Genomic DNA, 18,140 nt, shown 5'->3' with positions numbered 1-18,140 from the left:
ATTCCTCCTAACTTCCTCAGCCCTAGGCAACCACTAATCTACTTTCTGTCTTTGTGGATTTCCCTCTTCTGTATATTTCGTATAAATTGAATCATATAACAAATCGTTTTTTGTGTCTGGTTTTCACTTAACATAATGTTTTCAAGGTTCATTCATGTTGAAGCATGTATCCATACTTCATTCCTTTTAATTGCTAAATAATAGTCCACTGTATGGATATACTACATTTTATTCATCTATTTATCACTTGATGGCTATTCGGGATGTTTTCTTTTTTTGGCTGCCAGAAATAATGCTGCTGTGAACATTCATAGGCCAGTTTTTGCATGGAGATATTTTTATTTCTCTTGGGTATATACCTAAGAGTGGAATTGCTGGGCTATATGATAATTTTATATTTAACCTTTTGAGCAACTGCAAGGTAGCCGTAGCATTTTACATCCTACCAGCAACATATAAGCATGCCAGTTTTTCTACCTCCTTGCCAACACTTGTTATTTTTCTTCATCATTTTTATTATAGCCATCCTAGTGGGGATGAAGTGGTTTTGATTTACATTTTCTTGACAGCCCATGGGTTGAGTGTCTTTTTTGTGTACTTGTTGGCCATTTGTATATTTTGTTTGCAGAAAACCTTTTAAGGTTTTATGTTCAATTGTAATAGCTTTCTTTAGCCTAGATTTGCTAATATATTTGTTACACTTTCATTTGTTACTTGTTTCATATGCAGCAACTCTTATTTTAATGGTTGTACAGTTTCACTATATTGTGTATCTGTCTTTTTCCCTTGTTGGAATTAGACAGGGAATAAGTGATAGATGTAAATATACACAGGAATATACTCATGTGTGTATGTATATGGGATGGGATGTGTATGTATATCCAGTGTGAGGCAGTGGAAAGATGTTAGGAGATGTTTAGGATTTAGATGACAACTATTCAATGCTGTCTCAGAGTTCAGTGACTTCAGTGATGCAGATAATATGTGCTAGTTTCCCTTGCAAGGATTGTGTTTAAGAATAAAAGTGAAAGCATTTTACAAATTTCAAAACATTCAGATGTAAGTTACTGGGTTTTTTTTTAAATATTATTGTTGTTGTTGTTGTTGTTGTTGTTGTTGTTAGCTCTTCCAGTGATTAGGAAATAACTGCATTTGCTTAATAGCCGCTATTTTCCTCTCATTATATAGGATTTTCTAGCTCATGTCATCCACCACCTGGCTGCTATTAGTTTGATGAGCTTCTCTTGGTGTGCTAATTATATCCGCAGCGGGACCCTCGTGATGATCGTGCATGACGTGGCTGACATTTGGCTGGAGGTAAACTTTTGCCATTAAAAAAAGTAATAACAATACCACGTCCCGGGTTTTTGTGTCTCATCCCAGGAAGAATTGTCTGTGAGTGATTTAGCAGGGCTCTCTGTCGTGAAAACACCCGAAGTCTGAGGATGTCTCCGGGCTTAAAGAAAGGAAATCTTTTAGTTTTTAGTTTCCATCTTTCTCCAGGGTACTTGAGAAAGGTTAACTCATGGAATCCCACTTGCGAAAGTCGCACGCAGATACTAGCTCAGAAAGTACACTGATGTCTTCCTGAGGAAGGAATGAACTCTAATCTTTGAAAAGGAAACCTTGCATTTGTGGCATTATGGATTCTTAATATTGGATGATGCCATATATTTCCTTAAGCCAAAGCTGAACACCCATTGGATGCTTGCACTCCCCCACACGGATGGCCCTCCAGCTTTAAGGAATGAGAGCTGATGTTTATTTAAATGACATTTCTTTTCTAAGGAAGGAATGTTTTGGAGCAGGGGACATTAAAGCAAGAGTCTTCTTAATCCCAAACAACACAAAATATGAGAAACAAAACAAAATTAGGATTGTTTTCTCTACATGTTTCTGTTCTGTATTGGTTCCCGTTTGCCCTGAGGCAGTGATCCGAGGGTCCTCTTCCCGGCCAGCTCTCCTGCTGTACTTAGGGTCACATTTCCCAGAGCCACTTAGTGTGTCCTTTAAATACCTTTGCTTATAATGCAGCTGAGGAAAATGATGCCAACCCGTTTCATGTTCAGGATCGCCTGAATATAGGTTGGTATGGAAGAAATTAAATTTGATAGGATCTTGTTTTTCTAGAGCAGCGTTGACCAAACTTTTTGGTGAAGAGCCAGATAGTAAATCTCGCTTTGTGGGCAACATAGGATCTCTTGCCATATATTCTTTTTGTTTTTTATTTTCTCATACCCCTTTAAAAAGTGAAACCCATCCTTAAGGAGTGACAAGCTTTAGCCCATAGGCTGGACTGTAGTTTGCTAAACCCTTTTCTAGATGTAACCAGAAGTCATTTGAAGCTATTTTGAAGCAACTGGCTACTGTTAAAAAAATATCAGATGTGCACAGAATTTTGTTTCTTCTATGCAATTGCAGTTAGACATGTAAATCCCATTCTAAAGGTCTAGATTATTCAGGGCAGCAAATGGCTTAGCAAAAGAAGGATTATGCCAGTTTTCCCATGTATCGCTGTCTGAATGTAGCCATCTCTGTTATAATTACCTCCTTCTCTGATCATATCTCGGTAACCCTGCCTGTAAATTAAAACCATATTGGCCATGACTTAAGAATTTTATGCTACTCTGTTGCTTCTAAGCCCTCTAGCCTTTGGTGTACGTCCATTGTAAAACAGCTTCACTGTGTTGTTAAAAGGGAGTTAGCTGTTGGGACTGGGAATAAGCACTGGGCTGTCCCTGTCCACCCTCCCCCACCTTATCACTGACACGACAGAACTCCCTGGGTGATTTGGGCAAATCACTTAATGCTTTGTTTTCTGTCCTCAGCTGTAATATGAGAAGTCATATCTACCCCTTAGGGTATATTGTGAAATTTAGCTCATTACTGTTTGAAAATGTTCTGGGGTTCTTAGGTGAAAAAAAAAAAAGAACAGAAGAAAAATGAAATGTCAAACTCAGAGGTCCCTTCGTGAATAAACTATGAAAACAGCTTCATGTTGTTAGTGATCATGAATCATTTCTGATTCACAAGCCATGATCTAACATGAGGTTCAACGAGCAAGGCCAGTACCTTCCACCAGCTGGGAAGAGGCAGCATGAAGTAGTGGAATGGGACTCATTTTTTATATTTTCCAGAGGGTGCCTAGCCCACAGCTTCCTTGAGTAGTTGGTTTTAGTGTTTGTCTTCTTGGGCAAGTTCTATCTGAACCCAGACGTGGTACAACTTTTGCCCCTGTTTAGACCCTCCTAAAGATGGTGCCTATTGATCTTTCAGATTCCTCAAGAGAGCCGGTAGGTCGTTTTCTTAGCTCTTTCTTTGCAAGGAAAAATAGCCCCAATATCTATGATCACTCTTACTCAGAAGGTGCCTTTGCCTTCTTCAAGCATCTTCCTGACCCTCTAGTTTTCCACATGTTCAAGTTTGGATCCAGGACCCAACCCTTTAATGGTATCATCGTATCATTTTGTTTATGAATATTTAATTGAAGAATTTTATACGAAATCACTTTATCTGAACGCAATTGCTTTCTTTTGTTTTCAGTCTGCGAAGATGTTTTCTTATGCTGGATGGAAGCAAACTTGTAACGTGCTGTTTTTCATCTTCTCCGCCATATTTTTCATCAGCCGCCTCGTTGTCTTTCCCTTCTGGTGAGTAGACAAGGTGCTGTACCATGACTTTGGTCACTGTGCTGAGGTGGCCTTGGCATGTTGTCAAAGTCAGAGTGTTGCCCTCTCCTCCTTACACTGATGTCCAGTTGTTTGTGCCAAGTTCAGTTGGAAACACTAATGTGAAGGGGCCATTTTTATAAATAATTAAAACAACACCTTCCAGCGTGGAAAAGGGTTATTACAAAGGGAGGTGGGAAATGTGTAACCCAATGGGTAAGCAGCAGCTCTGACTCTATGTCTCGTTTTGTGAATGTGGATCTTTGTGATTAACAGCTTTTCCAGTTATTCAGTGAAATATCATTGGCCAATCAGCAGCTCTTTGAAAGAGAGGCATGTTCTATGTTAAAAATAACAGTAATTGTGGTCACCATTAATTGAATGCCAGACACTGGATTAGGCCCTTTGTATAATTTGGCTCTAGTCTATACAACAAATCATAAAGATAGGTATTACCAGTCCTACTTCACAGATGAAGAAAGTGATACTGATTTCATTCTCCATGATCACTGGCCCTAACAAAGTTCTGGATATCTTTTCAATATTGATCGGCTCTCGATCAGCCTGTTGATTTTATTTAGTCAAGGGCAAGGATTGAAGAACTTATATAGTGTCTCCCCTGACAGTCATCCCTTTGACAAGCATAATTTTCCACGTGTTGATTGACAGAAACCAGAGGACAAATGTGAGGAAGTCTTTGATGGTTTGGAAGAAAGAACTTATAACCAGCCATAGTTTGGGGCCGGACTAGGAGTTTCAGATCCTCTCAGCAGAAAAGTTAATGTCATTGAAGATCCTGGGTTGCAGGGGAAGGGGATGGAGACCCACTTCCAGGCCTGGTTCCTAGTAGGTGCACAGCATCCTTGACTAGACCCCAGGGAAGTCTAGTCAGAGAGGTCAAGGGATGCTGCCCTCCCTATGGAAACCAGCTACAGCTTTAAACATAGACCAATATCTCACTTAGACATTTTCTGGAGAGGAGCAGCAGAGTATGGTAGTTAAGTTCATGGATGCAAGTTGGGCGTGGATTCAAATTCTGGCCCCACACTTACTACCTGTGTAATCTTGGACATATTAGATATTTCCTTGTGCCTCAGTTTTCTCATATGTAAAATGTAAGTGTTGTCACAAGGCTTAAATAAAATAATACATATAAAATAGTTCAGAATGACATCTGAAACATAGTAAGGACTCAGCAAATGCCAGCTATGTTTGCTGAAGTTATTAATAATTCTCCAAGAATTTGAAGTTTCATCTAGAATCATCTAGATGATTCATCTAGAAGTTTCACCTAGAATCAAATGTGAGATCCATCTTTGAAATACTCTCCTTGGTTGAAGAATCACATTATCCTCACTTTTGCTTTGGTTGAGCAAGTGTGTTTATGAAATTATAATATTGTATGATAGCAATTATTGATAGGATAAGTATTGACTTTCAGGTAACTGTTGACTTACGGCTTTTCAGTGTGAATTTTATGATGCTATAAATCCAGCATTTGTCCATCGATTCCTCTTATTATGTTCCAAAGACACCATGCGTTCCAGTTATCTGTTGCTACATAATAAACCATCTGTACACTTAGTGGCTTAAGACAGTGTTTAAGGAGCTTTTTTGGTAAAGGGCCGTAGAATAACTATTTTAGGATTTAAGGGCTACATATGGTCTCTGTCACATATTATTCTTTGCTTTGTTTTGTTTCTTTTACACCCCTTTAAAAATGTACCAAACCCACATGATCTCACAGGCTGTAGAAAAACAGGTTGCAGGCCAGATTTTACCACCAGGCCTCAGTTTGCAGACCTCTCTTTTAAAAAAACAACACTTATTGATTATTATTATTATGACTTACGGGTTTGGGAGTTGACCAACCTCAGCTAGGTGGTTTTCATTTAGAGTCTCTTCATGTGGTTACAGTCAGATGTGGCCAGAATTGGACTCTTCTTAAAGACTTCCACACTCCACATGGTTGAGATAACACGCATAGGATCAACTGGTTGATGCTGATGGCTAGTTGGGACCTCGGGTAGGCCTGTCAGCTGGCGTACCCTCCATTGGCCTGACCTCCCCATAGCATGGCAGCCGATTTCAATGGTGAGCAGCTCATAAGAGAGCTAGGCAGATGCTGTGTGTCCTTTTATAACCCACCTGCAGAAGTACCATCATGCCACGTCCAACCTCTTGTTCTTCATTGGATCCAGGTGACTAAGCCCAGCTCATATTTGAGGGAAGGAAAATTAGACTCCATTTATCCACAGGAGTAGTTTCAAAGAATTTGTGGGCATATTTTAAAAAGCATACACCGTGGAAGCTCTCGGTGCAGGGAACTCTCTGAGAAGCTTCTAAGTGTTGCTGCTGTGGTTGGCTTTTGATTTAGCAATGAAGGACATTAACCTCAGACATTCCCATGATGTCTTAAATCAACAAGCAAGCTTACTCTTGCCCAGAAAACAACCAAACATCATGCTGGGGTTGAGGGATTGTGGAGGTGGTGTGTTAACTTTCCCACATACCCTCGTCTTTAAAAATCGTAGATTTAAGTCATTCCCTTGCCAGCATTTCTGCATTTCAAGGAGAATTAGTTGCATGTATTTGGCATTTTCTTGATCTTGATACTTCGCTGACTTCACCAGCCCACTGCAGAGGGCAGCCAATACCACGGTTTGCTGTCTTCAGGGAGTTGGATTGCAAATAAACCAGTATTAACAGACTTGACTGTAAAAATCGTTTTGCTGGTAAAAATTTTTCTGCGCTGACGTTGACTGGTCCTCATTGGAAGGTTGAGGAAAACTTCACCAAGCTATTGGAAGTTTGGGTGATTGGTTCTTGATGGTTTTTGAAAGAATCAGTTGCAGTGTGTTACTCTAGCTTAAATAGTGTTCCCATCAGCTTGAACGTGTTATACAATCATCTTGCGGTGCCAAAGAGGAAAAGTCAGTTCCTTGTTGTTAGCCTGACTCCAAGCATCTGTCTAAAATGTGTAACTGTAGATTAATTTTTCAAGGATATTTTATTAGTTCAGTTTTGGGGGGGGTGGAATTTACTACGGACCAAACAATGTGCAGATGATCGACCTATTTCCAGATTCAGACATTTTTGAGGTGCCGTGGGAGGCAGCTGGCCATCAGTTGCTCTGTTCCTACCAACTGTTTTTGTTGCACCTTTTGTGGTAAGATGAAGGGCTGAGTGGGGAGAAAGCTGACCCCTCTGAAATGTATCCAGAAACTTTGAGAGAAAGAACTAGAGCTTGTCCATTACACATGTCTTTCCCTTTCTTTCACTTTCCCTACATTTTCCCCAGCCTCAAGCATATTTGCTGTTGTCTGATCGCTTTCTCTTTGTATTAGTACAACTGTGCCTTCTCTTCTCTCCTCCTTTTTTCCGGAATCTTACTTAGCCAGTTCTCACTCAATCAGTGTCAGCAAGAAGTAATTACATTCTTTTTTAAAATACTGTTCCTCTTGGGGCGCCTGGGTGGCTCAGTCCGTTGAGCGGCCGACTTCAGCTCAGGTCACGATCTCACAGTCCGTGAGTTTGAGCCCCGCGTCGGGCTCTGTGCTGACAGCTCGGAGCCTGGAGCCTGTTTCGGATTCTGTGTCTCCCTCTCTCTGACCCTCCCCCGTTCATGCTCTGTCTCAAAAATAAATAAACGTTAAAAAAAAATTTTTTTAAATAAAAAAATAAAAATAAAAAAATAAAAATACTGTTCCTCTCAACATTAGGCAGGAATTCCAACTGGCCTTGGTCAAATTACTTTAATCTAACTGCCTACTTACCTCATTTGTTTGCATTTTTATTCAAAGCCATTTAAATCTCAGGCTTATGTTTTTTACACTTTATTACCAACTGTTGTTTTAAAATAATGACTTCTAAACTGTTGAATTATTGGATGTACCTATGTATTGGAACAGTATCCGAACACTTCCAGGGAATCATTAGGCTAGAAAGCCCTTCCTAAGTTCAGGTAAACAACTTCCCTGACTCTCGAAAATTTCCTCCATAAACAACAAGAACAGATAACAATTTAGTCCAGGCTGTTCCAGCTGAAGGAAAGGAGCTCTCTGTCTCAGCTGAAGTTTACAGGTGGTGGTGCTGGCTCACTGCACTTCTCCATTTCTGGAACTCACAAGACACAGTTCCTACTGTGCAGGAGGTCACGACGGTGGTAGAAGAGATCTTTGTATCAACTACCTCATCTATATATGTGAAGACCATTATATTATGTGATCTGTCTACTGGATGTTCAAAAAAAAAATTTCCAACAGTGAGTAATATTCAAATAAGTAACTTCCTGACCTCTAAGGGTCCACATGCTGTGGTAACTTTATATTCCCTATCACTGGCTCACTGGGCTTCAGCCTGCAGCTTTTGGTGATCTGGCTCTCACTGGCATAGAAAAATGGTACTCTGGGAAGCCTCATGTGAAAGGGAATTCTGTGAATGATGTGACGATATAAATACTCGGAATGGCTATCAGAAAGAGGACAGTTTTAAAAAAGACAAGACAAAGCTAAAAGCGTAGAGCAGTGCATTTAGCAGACACTCATCGGAGGGAAACAAGAATAAGGACACAGTGGACCTTTCCCATTGTCATAAGGCCTGGAGCCTCTGTTCTTTTTTTTTTTAATGTTAATTTATTTTTGAGAGAGAGAGAGAGCGCAAGCAGGAGAGGGGCAGAGAGAGAGGGAGGCACAGAATCCCAAGCAGGCTCCAGGCTCTGAGCTGTCAGCACAGAGTCCCACGCGGGGCTCGAACTCACTGACTGTGAGATCATGACCCGAGCCCAAGTCTGGCACTTAACCGTTTAAGCTACCCATGTGTCCCTGGGTACCTCTGGAGCCTCTGTTCTGAATGATAATGGCAGAGCATGGGTCCAATTGTGCCATGGTGCCATGCCCTCATGGGAAGGTACAGTGCCCTTCGCATAGCCACCAGAGGAAAGGAGGGACCTGTGCAATGCAAGAGTGGCTCTGCTGAAGCTGGGGCCACTCCCTTGAGCCTTCGCTGCAGATGAGTATCTCGAAACTAGACTTTCCAGTTACATACTTTATGAGGGAGACCGTGAATTTCACTGCCTGTGTTTGTTCAGTGTCTCATTCGACAGGGTACCCTCACTGGAGCTCCTTCCCTCGCACCCCACATGCTTGGCACTTCTGCTGTTCATAAGTTCATAAAGGACAACCACAGCACTCACCCTTCTTCAAATCATGGTATTTTAGAAAAGGGGCCTTTTACAGAATTTGGTCATTTATATATTTGGAAATAATTCCAGGCTTACAGGATAATTTCAAGTATGTTACAAAGAGCTTCACTGTATTCACCCAGATTTACTAGTAAGTATTGTGTCCTATTTGCTTTCTCCTCCCTTCTCTCTCCCTACTGCCCCATCACTCTAAGCGCGCGCGCACACACACACACACACACACACGCACACACACACAAGCACGTGTGTGCATATATATTTTTTCTAAATCATTTGAAAGTTGCAAGCATCATGTCCCTTTATTCTTTCGTTCTTCAGTGCGGATTTCCTAAGAACAGGGAGATCCTTTTACAGAATCACAGGAATAGTTGTCGATTTCAGGAAATGTAGCAATCTACCATCGGTGTTTCAGTTTTGTCCATTGATCCAATAATGCCTTTATTGCTTTGTTCCCTCCTCCTGGATCTGGCCCAGGATCACATTTTGCCTTCAGTTGTCATTCCCCCAGGGACAGTTCCTCACCCTTCCCGTGCCTTGTGTCATCAACATCATTGAAGCATTTAGACCCCCGATTTATTTTCCAGGTGAGGGGTTAAGATATTTCTGGGCTCACACAGCTAGTTATGAAAGAACCAAGACAAGAAACAGGACAGTTGAAACTGAGAACAGATATGTTTCAAATTAAATGACTAAACTGGACAGCTAAAAGCAGGCATAATTTGCCTTCCCTAAGTATTTATTAAGTTTTCTTCAACTACGCAGTCACTTTGAAATACAAGACATCCCTGAAATATAAGGTAGGCAATTACTCACCAGTAGAACCAGTATTTGTTATCCTGAAAATGCTTAGGGCTCACCCCCATGATTAGCAGAAGACCTTTCTGTGCATTAGGAAAATACAACTTGTGGTGGCTGCCTTATCTAGCCCAGCAAAACCAGCTACTATTTATGCCAGCAATGTGATCTTTTCAAGCCACCAAAGCTGCACTGATTGCCGTAGAGTGGAGAAGGGAAGCAGAACCAAAGCGGGGAAAAGCCAAGGTTCGCAATCCTGGGGCGTGGTACTCCTGCCACCGTTTGGACAGATTAAAGGCGGTGGACGGAACAAAGTGGCTCCAGGAATCGAGGAGCGCAGCGGTCTCGGGGCATCCCCTGTGAAGTGAGAAATTCCATGTAGCCCGGAAGGTAAACAGGTGTTGGCGTGCTCATTCATGTGCCAGCACACATGACACACATGCGTTTGGGACAAAACTGAGGAGGACAAAGTGTTTATTTTGCCCTTCCTCCCATTCTTCTTTTAGCAAAGGAGGAGAAGAAATTGGGATTGAGAGACTGGACCATCCTTAGTGAGCACACTGAGACCAACAGAAGGAGGTCCTGAAAATGTAACCACAGCCCCCAAACCTGCTGTTCCTGGGGCCACAGTGGCCACCCCCTTTGGAGCTCCTCTCCACTTCTGTCCCCTCTGTCCTCCCGCAGAGAATGTTCTGACAGCACAGGGTCCCCACTCCTCTGGAGCTCCTCTCCCTCTCCTGAGTGGCTCCCCCCTCCTCTCCCTAAACAGAAACTCCAGCCCAGGGAGCTGCACTCCCCTCCCACCCCATAAGCCACCTGTAGTGGGAACGGGTGGGTGGAAAAGCAGTCATCCTCACAACAGTAGTGACAGTAATAGTCCCAGCTACCATTTTTCGAGTGCTTCCTGTATGCTAAGCTCTTCCCATTTGTCAACTCCTCTAACCCTCACAACAGTCTGACAGTCTGATGAGGGGAGTGGTGTTGTTTTGATCTGACAGAAGAAACCATGCCCAGAGCAGTTCTGTAACTCGCTGAAGACAGCAGGAGAGACATGATCCTAATCTACCAGGTTCCAGAGCCCACGCCTTGTCTCTCTCCTCTCTGCAGCTCTCTCAGAAGGCATTTGCATTTTAATGGTAGTCTCCTCCATTTCTAGGACTCCACAGTTTGCAAAGCTGGCCGTGTGTCCCCCTGGAGCCTCCCTGTCACAGGGGTAGGGGGTGACTTCCACCCTGTCCCAGGACCAGGAAGCTCAGTGACATGTGCTCAGGTTATGAGGCAAGAAAACAGCCCCGGAATGGCCTCAGCCCGGGAATCCTGCTCTGCTGAGTTTAGTCCTAGCGTATCACTCCCCTTTCTACATCCAGCAAAGCTTCCTGATGCCATGACATGCAAGGCCAACATGAGATGGCTCCATTCACCTCTCCACTGGCATCTCACACCGCCCCCCTCTAACGGTCCTCTCCCTTAAGCTGCACCGGTCTTGTTTTAGCCCTTGACTTTTCCATGATGCCTCCCACCCGAGGGCCCTGTACATGTGGTTCCTTCCAACCAGAACCTTCTTTTCTGTGTCTTCCCTTTAAGAATAGAGAAATAGGGAAATCGCAGGTCAGTCAGAACCCTTTTTCTTTCCTTTGCATGGATCACAATGAGTAACTGCATTATTCACATTCCCTGGTAGAATCTGTAAAGTGGATGCTTTTGAGTAGTTTCCTTTACTGTTTTTGATACTGACAAATCCCTATCGGGGACCTAGTAAGGAGCAAGCCCCTGGAACAGGTGAAGGGAGGGTACAGAGATGAAGACGTACAAGCATCTATTAGTACAAGGCAGGTTGAATGAATCAGGCCAAACGCTCTAAAGGAGGAGGTAGTGGGGGAGCCTAGAGAAATACTATACATTCAGAGGTGATCAGAACAGCACCGAGACTTGTTACAGAGGCTCCCGTGCTTGCTTTGATGGGTGAAAAGAGTTTTAGCTGAAGATGGGAAGGGCGGGGCGCCTGGGTGGTTCAGTCAGTTAAGAATCTGACTTCGGCTCAGGTCATGATTCGGCTCAGGTCACCATTCGAACCCCGAGTCAAGCTCTGTGCTGACAGCTTGGAGCCTGGAGCCTGTTTCAGATTCTGTGTCTCTCTCTCTCTCTCTCTCTCTCTCTCTCTCTCTCTCTCTCTTTCTGTCTCTCTCTGTCTCAAAAACAAATAAAACATTTTAAAAAATTAAAAAAATAAAAGGGAACAGGTGAGGACATTCTAGGCTGAGAGAGTACAGAAAAAGGCACACAATTCCCCAAAGATCCAGCAAACCAGAATGACAAAGAGGCTTTCTGTACATTCTTTCCTGAAATCCCTGTGAATACAGGCCCCAGAATGTGAGCCTTAGCACTTCAGGGATTTGGGTCTGTTTTATTCATTGCAACATTCCTGGCTCCTATGAAGTGCCAAGTAGCACTTTGGTAGGTGCTCAATAAATATTTATTGAATGAATAAAGTAGATAATCATTGCTTCCATTTTACAATTGAGAAAATGCACAGAGAAGTGGATCAAGGTTACATAGAACCAGGATTTTAAGTGGTAGAGCTGGTTATGTTAAGAACATATAGGAGGGGTGCCTGGGTGGCTCAGTCAGTTAAGTGTCCGACTTCAGCTCAGGTCATGAGCTCCCAGTCTGTGAGTTCAAGCCCCACGTTGGGCTCTGTGCTAACAGCTTAGAGCCTGGAGCCTGCTTCGGATTCTGTGTCTCCCTCTCTCTCTGTCCCTCCCCCACTTATGCTCTGTCTCTGTCTCAAAAATAAACATTAAAAATTAAAAAAAAAAAAAAGAACATACGGGAAAATATAGTTTATAATGATGGAGGTGAGAAAGGCCTTTTAAAGTGTAACACGGAGGCTACCTATAAAGGCAAAAATTGATAAATTTGGTTACAAAAATATTTTAGAAGCTGATTTGCCACCCCGCCCCCCCAAAAAATAAACAAGGTTGAAAGAATGAGACTATGTGATGATATTTAATATGATTTTAAAAATAATGTTGTGCTTGATATGTAAAGAACATTTATGAGTCAACAGAAAAAGTAAACACCCCAATAGAAAAATGGACAGATACCATGAAGAAGCAGCTCACCAATGTATAAATCAAAGTAACCAAATAAAATATATAAATATATACACACACACACACACACACGTATATTCATTTCACAAGAAATACAAATGTAACTATAAACAATGTGATGTTCTTTTAGGTAGAGGCTGACAGAGTACAATGTTGCTCAAGATCTAAGGAAGCAGGTGCCCTCATACATTGAATGCAAGACTATAAACTGGTATGGTCTTGCTGAAAGCAGTCCTGTAACATATTCTAAAATGTAAAATGAGTATACTTTCTGATTAAGGATTTTAGCCATTCTAATAATCAAACGGTTCTATCAAAATATCTTTACAAGTAATTCTTACAGTATTCTCTATAATGTAATGAAACTTTGGAAACAAATAGCTATCAATAAGGGACTAGATAAATTATGATATCTGTAAATAGATTTCTGTGCAGCTGTTTAGAGGATGGCATATAGTAGGGGTTGGGAAACTCTGGCTCACAGGCCAAATCCAGCCCACTGACTATTTTTGTTAATAAAGTTTTATTGGCCCACAGCCACACCCACTAGTTGATGTATCTCTACGGCTGCTTTCACACTACAGTGGCAGAGTTGAGTAGTAACCGTAACCAAATGGCCCAGAGGCCTAAATTATTTATTATCCGTCCTTTTACAAAAATGTTTGCTGATCCCTGATATATAGATAGAGTCATTGACACGGAAATCTCCCTGTATCATATTATTTAGTCATAAAAGCAGGATACAAAATCACATGCAGGGGCGGCTGGGTGGCTCAGTCGGTTACGCGTCCTACTTTGGCTCAGGTCATGATCTCGCGGTTTGTGGGTTTGAGCCCCGCGTCGGGCTCTGTGCTGACAGCTCAGAGCCTGGAGCCTGCTTCGGATTCTGTGTCTCCCTCTCTCTCTGCTCCTCCCCCGCTCATGCTCTCTCTCTCTCTCTCTCTCTCTCTCTCTGTCAAAAATAAATAAACTTCAAAAAAATATCTTTAAAAAAAAATAAGGCTTCCGTGAATGCCAGTCCTTCTTCCAAAACAGGAATCCTGAATATCTATTTTCACTTACGTTTCCATAAAAAATGTGGAGAATGTCAAAACTGCCTTAGGAAATGTGATTTTTGTTTGGACCATTCTGTTGCATCTGAGAAGTCTTTGAACAAAAAAAAGGATATTGGCCTGATTGGAGGTTTGGCCATTCAAGGGTCCCTGGAGGTTGAGATAATTTCATGGCCATGACTTTGGGGCAGAAAGGGGCATTTTTTTCTTTAAATAAACATTTAAGGGGTACCTGAGTGGTTCAGTTGGTTAAGCGTCTGACTTCGGCTCAGGTCACGATCTCACGGTTCGTGAGTTCGAGCCCGCGTTGGGCTCTGGGCTGACAGCTCAGAGCCTGGAGCCCGCTTCGGATTCTGTGTCTCCCTCTCTCTCTGACCCTCCCCCGTTCATGCTTTGTCTCTGTCTCAAAAATAAATAAACATTAAAAAAAAAATTTAAAAATCACATGCAAAGTGTGTTTCTGTTATATAAAATTATGTGATGATGAGGAAGGGGAAAAAAGACTTAAAGACTTAAAGAATGTATTTTTAGGAGCAATGACTTCAGTTACGTTTACCAAAATGTACTGGGTTACCTGTGAGTTGTGAGATTTTAGGTGACTTTTACTTAACCTCTTTATATTTTTCTATAATTCCTAAGTGTCTAAAAATGATTGGCATACATAAAATGGATAAATGGCTATTATCTTTGTTATACAGAGTTTAGAGTTCATTTAATTACTTTTTTTTTATTTGTTTTTTTGTTTGTTTGTTTTTGAGAGAGACAGAGGAAAATCAGGAGGAGGGACAGAGAGAGAGGGAGACACAGAATCCGAAGCAGGCTCCAGGCTCTGAGCTGTCAGTCCAGAGCCTGACCTGGGTCTTGAACTCATGAACTTCAAGTTCATGACCTGAGCCGAAATCAGGAGTTGCATACCTAACTGGCTGAGCCAACTAGATGCCTCATGAATAGATTTTTTAAAATTTATTTGTTTTGAGAGAGAGAGAGAAAGAGACCAAGAGAGAGGGAGAGAGAGAACAAGTGGGGGAGGGGCCGAGAGGGGGGGAGCAGAGGATCTGAAGCTGGCTCTGTGCTGAAAGCAGAGAGCCTGATGCAGGGCTTGAACTCACGAACCATGAGATCATGACCTGAGCCGAAGTCAGATGTTTAACTAACTGAACCACCCAGATGCCCTTAGATTATTTTTATAATTAGAATAATATACTTACAAGTCAACCTATCCAGAAACTCTAAGATCATGGTAGTGTATGAAGTTTGGGAAGGAAACAGGTAGCCCTTCACACTGTAGTTATATCTGAAGGCACTGTGCATTCTGGGTCATCAAGGGCAGTTCCAATGATGTCCGGGAGTCTGTTCATGAAATCAATAAAGTATGCAGTTCACTTCAGAAAGTGGAAGTAATAGAATCATTGCTTCTTTAAAAGCCTCTCTTATTGGAAAATTTACTTGCATAAAATCCCCCATTCACCTTTGCTGTCAAATAAATGAGATTGTGTTATAAGGCAATTATAACTCCATGTAAACATGCATTATCCTATTTGTTCTACAAACCCCGGGAAGCCTAGTAGGGTTCTGTATACTCTTCTGTTTGCAAAGAGGAAACCCAGGTACAGAAACTTCGGAGTGGAGGCAGTGTGACAGTAAAAATTCCATTTGCTTTAACTTTTCTCCCAAGAGGCAGACTGTATTTTTGTGTGTGTGGCTCGCCAGTGATATAAAAGGTAATGTTAGTATACTGTTTTCCCTTGAGGATTTCCTGGACGTGGTTAGAAATGAATTAAATGTTGTATGCCTTGGGAGAAAAAGTATTTGTTTTCTCACTGAAAATTCACAAGTGCTTTTTAACGAAATACTCCTCTCTGGTTTTTTTTAGGATTTTATATTGCACGCTGATCCTTCCTCTGCACTACCTTGAGCCTTTCTTTTCATACATCTTCCTCAACCTCCAGCTCATGGTCCTGCAAGCCCTTCACCTCTACTGGTGTTACTTCATCCTGAAGATGCTCAAAAGATGTATATTCATGAAGGTAAGGGCTGTCTGAGTCTTACTGTTCTTAACGAGTGGATTTCATTGCTAGATTGAAGGTGAGGCCCAGGTGGTGGAACTTTCTAATTAATTAATAGTTAACCAGAATTCTTTATATTTTCTTGATTTGATCATTATTGATTAAAATGTATCTAAAAGGTAACTATCTTTTCCATTAAGTAGGTCTCTAAGGTGCTTTTAAAAAATTGCTTTTATTAGAAGACAAGTAATTTTTATAAAACTTTTATCCAAATATTGATTGCTGCTTCTTAATTTATTTTTATTTTTATTTATTTGAGAGAGCACAAGCATGAACAGGGGAGAGGGGCAGAGGGAGAGAGAGGGAGAAAGAATCCCAAGCAGGCTCCACACTCCGCACAGAGCCCGATGTGGGGCTCAATCCCACGGCATTGGGACTATGACCCGAGCAGAAATCAAGAGTCAAACCCTCAACCAACTGAGCCACCCAAGTGCCCCTTGGTTGTTGCATTTTAAAGAATGTCCTAATAAGTCTAAATCTGGTCTGGTTTGGGGTAAGCTTTATTGTGAAAGTTGAGTAGTATTTCACAGCCTTATGGTTACCTTCACTGAACACTTAATTTGCACATAATGCTCTCCCTCTGAGCTTTCTCCTACATCTGAAATATTGTCTCTCATTTGGCTATGCTTTTTCTCTGAAAACAGCTTCTTCTCTAAGTAATAAAAAATTAATAATACATTTTAGACAATAGAAGTTTTTGTTTGTTTGTTTTGAATTCAGTTCTGGGATTTAATCCTAGAACAGAGGTGGGGAAGGCTTCAAAAATGAGTAAGATATGATTACTGCCTTTGGGGAAACAACCCAGCATCTGGGGTGGGGGGAATATTTACCTACTAGTGACCACCTATATTGTGGAAGACAGAAACTAGTTGACTCCAGGGGGGGAACCAGGGAAAGTTTTATCGAATAGACAGAATTTGACTTGAGCCTTTAAGGCAAGTAAAAGAATAAATAAATAAAATAAAATCATAGTTCCTTCTTTGTCTGGAAATCATACTTTTTAAAAAAAATTGTTTATTTATTTATTTATTTTGAGGGAGAGAGAGCAGGAGAGGGGCAGAGAGAAAATCTCAAGCAGGCTCTGTGCTGTCTATGCAGAGCCAGATGTGGGGCTTGATCTCACAAACCGTGAGATCATGACCTGAACCAAAATCAAGAGTCAGACACTTAAGATTCAGCCACCCAAGTGCCCCTGGAAATCATACTTTTAAGGGAGTTTTATTTAAGGATCTTTCAAGGTGGAAGTTACAGTGGGCCCATTTTTGGTGTCACCGTTCATGTGTAGTATGACACTGTATCATCAGAGGGAGTGGCTTGTAATGTAACTGGTATCCTGTCAATTTATCTGATAAGCTCACATTTAGATCAAGCGTTCAATTCATTTGTTTTCCTATTTTAGTAAATGTGCCTCAAAGATTATTGAAGAGTTGACAAATGAAATGGACATTGCAATAATCGACCTCTGGGTTTTCTACCATCTCTTAGCTTCTAGATCTAGACAGAGGTATAGGAAATTGCATCTGGATTAATCTCAAACCAGATTCTGAAAGTAGTGTTTGTTTGTTTAAATAAATTACTGACTTGAACTTGTTTTCTTGAGAGTGGACTCTTTCCCTTAAGTAGGAATGCCCAGGAAAAAACAAACAAACAAACAAACAAACAACTTTCATCCAAAGATTCTAGTTTATTAATATTCTAAATAGTTTTCTCCTGACCTCTGCAAAAGTTATTTTACCTCTGAGCGACTGATAAAGTTAAAGGGACTGAGATAAGGTTAAGAAGTTGAGTATTTAGACAATTTGCACATCCAGGGGCTGGAAGGAAGGCAGGCCACTGAACTGAGCCTGTCCCACCACTGAGTCAAGCCTTCCTGGAGCGCCCGTCCCTAGGCAGAAACGGTTCCCTTAATGGCTGGTGAGTGACAATAATTACAGGCCTGGAAGGGATCCAAGCAGAACAAAACTTGGAGACCAGGAGGTACTCTTGTTTGGTTTCAGCATAATTTTTCATATTTCTGACCTCTAATGTGTTGTACCAGGCCTGATTAAAAACCCAGTGCGTTGGGGAGCCGTGGACAGGAATTCCCGATTTCTCATGCTGTACTTTGGAAAAGCTGTTTCCAATTGCGTTTTGACAGCAGTAGTGGAGGCCCCCGCAGCCCTAATCCCTGAAGTTCTTATGACTTCAGCTGGCTTGCATGCACACTCTGTTTTCCATAGCGGTGGCAAAACTGGCTGTGAAAT

General features: G+C 41.6%; 1 protein-coding gene across 1 annotated transcript in view; it reads left to right on the top strand.

The window, feature by feature from the left end:
• Positions 1–18,140, top strand: part of CERS3 (ceramide synthase 3) — a 78,542-nt gene that overhangs the window by 31,820 nt on the left and 28,582 nt on the right. Inside the window, exons 7-9 of the mRNA XM_030320256.1 lie at positions 1,189–1,317; positions 3,544–3,650; positions 15,705–15,858. Coding sequence (XP_030176116.1) covers positions 1,189–1,317; positions 3,544–3,650; positions 15,705–15,858 — 390 coding nt within the window. The remainder of the gene's footprint in view (positions 1–1,188; positions 1,318–3,543; positions 3,651–15,704; positions 15,859–18,140) is intronic.

Source organism: Lynx canadensis, chromosome B3 (genome assembly GCF_007474595.2).
Source record: "Lynx canadensis isolate LIC74 chromosome B3, mLynCan4.pri.v2, whole genome shotgun sequence".
In the NCBI taxonomy this organism is placed as follows: Eukaryota; Metazoa; Chordata; class Mammalia; order Carnivora; family Felidae; genus Lynx; species Lynx canadensis.
The sequence above is the reverse complement of the archived record's forward strand: the minus strand, read 5'-3'. Positions and strand labels throughout refer to the sequence as shown.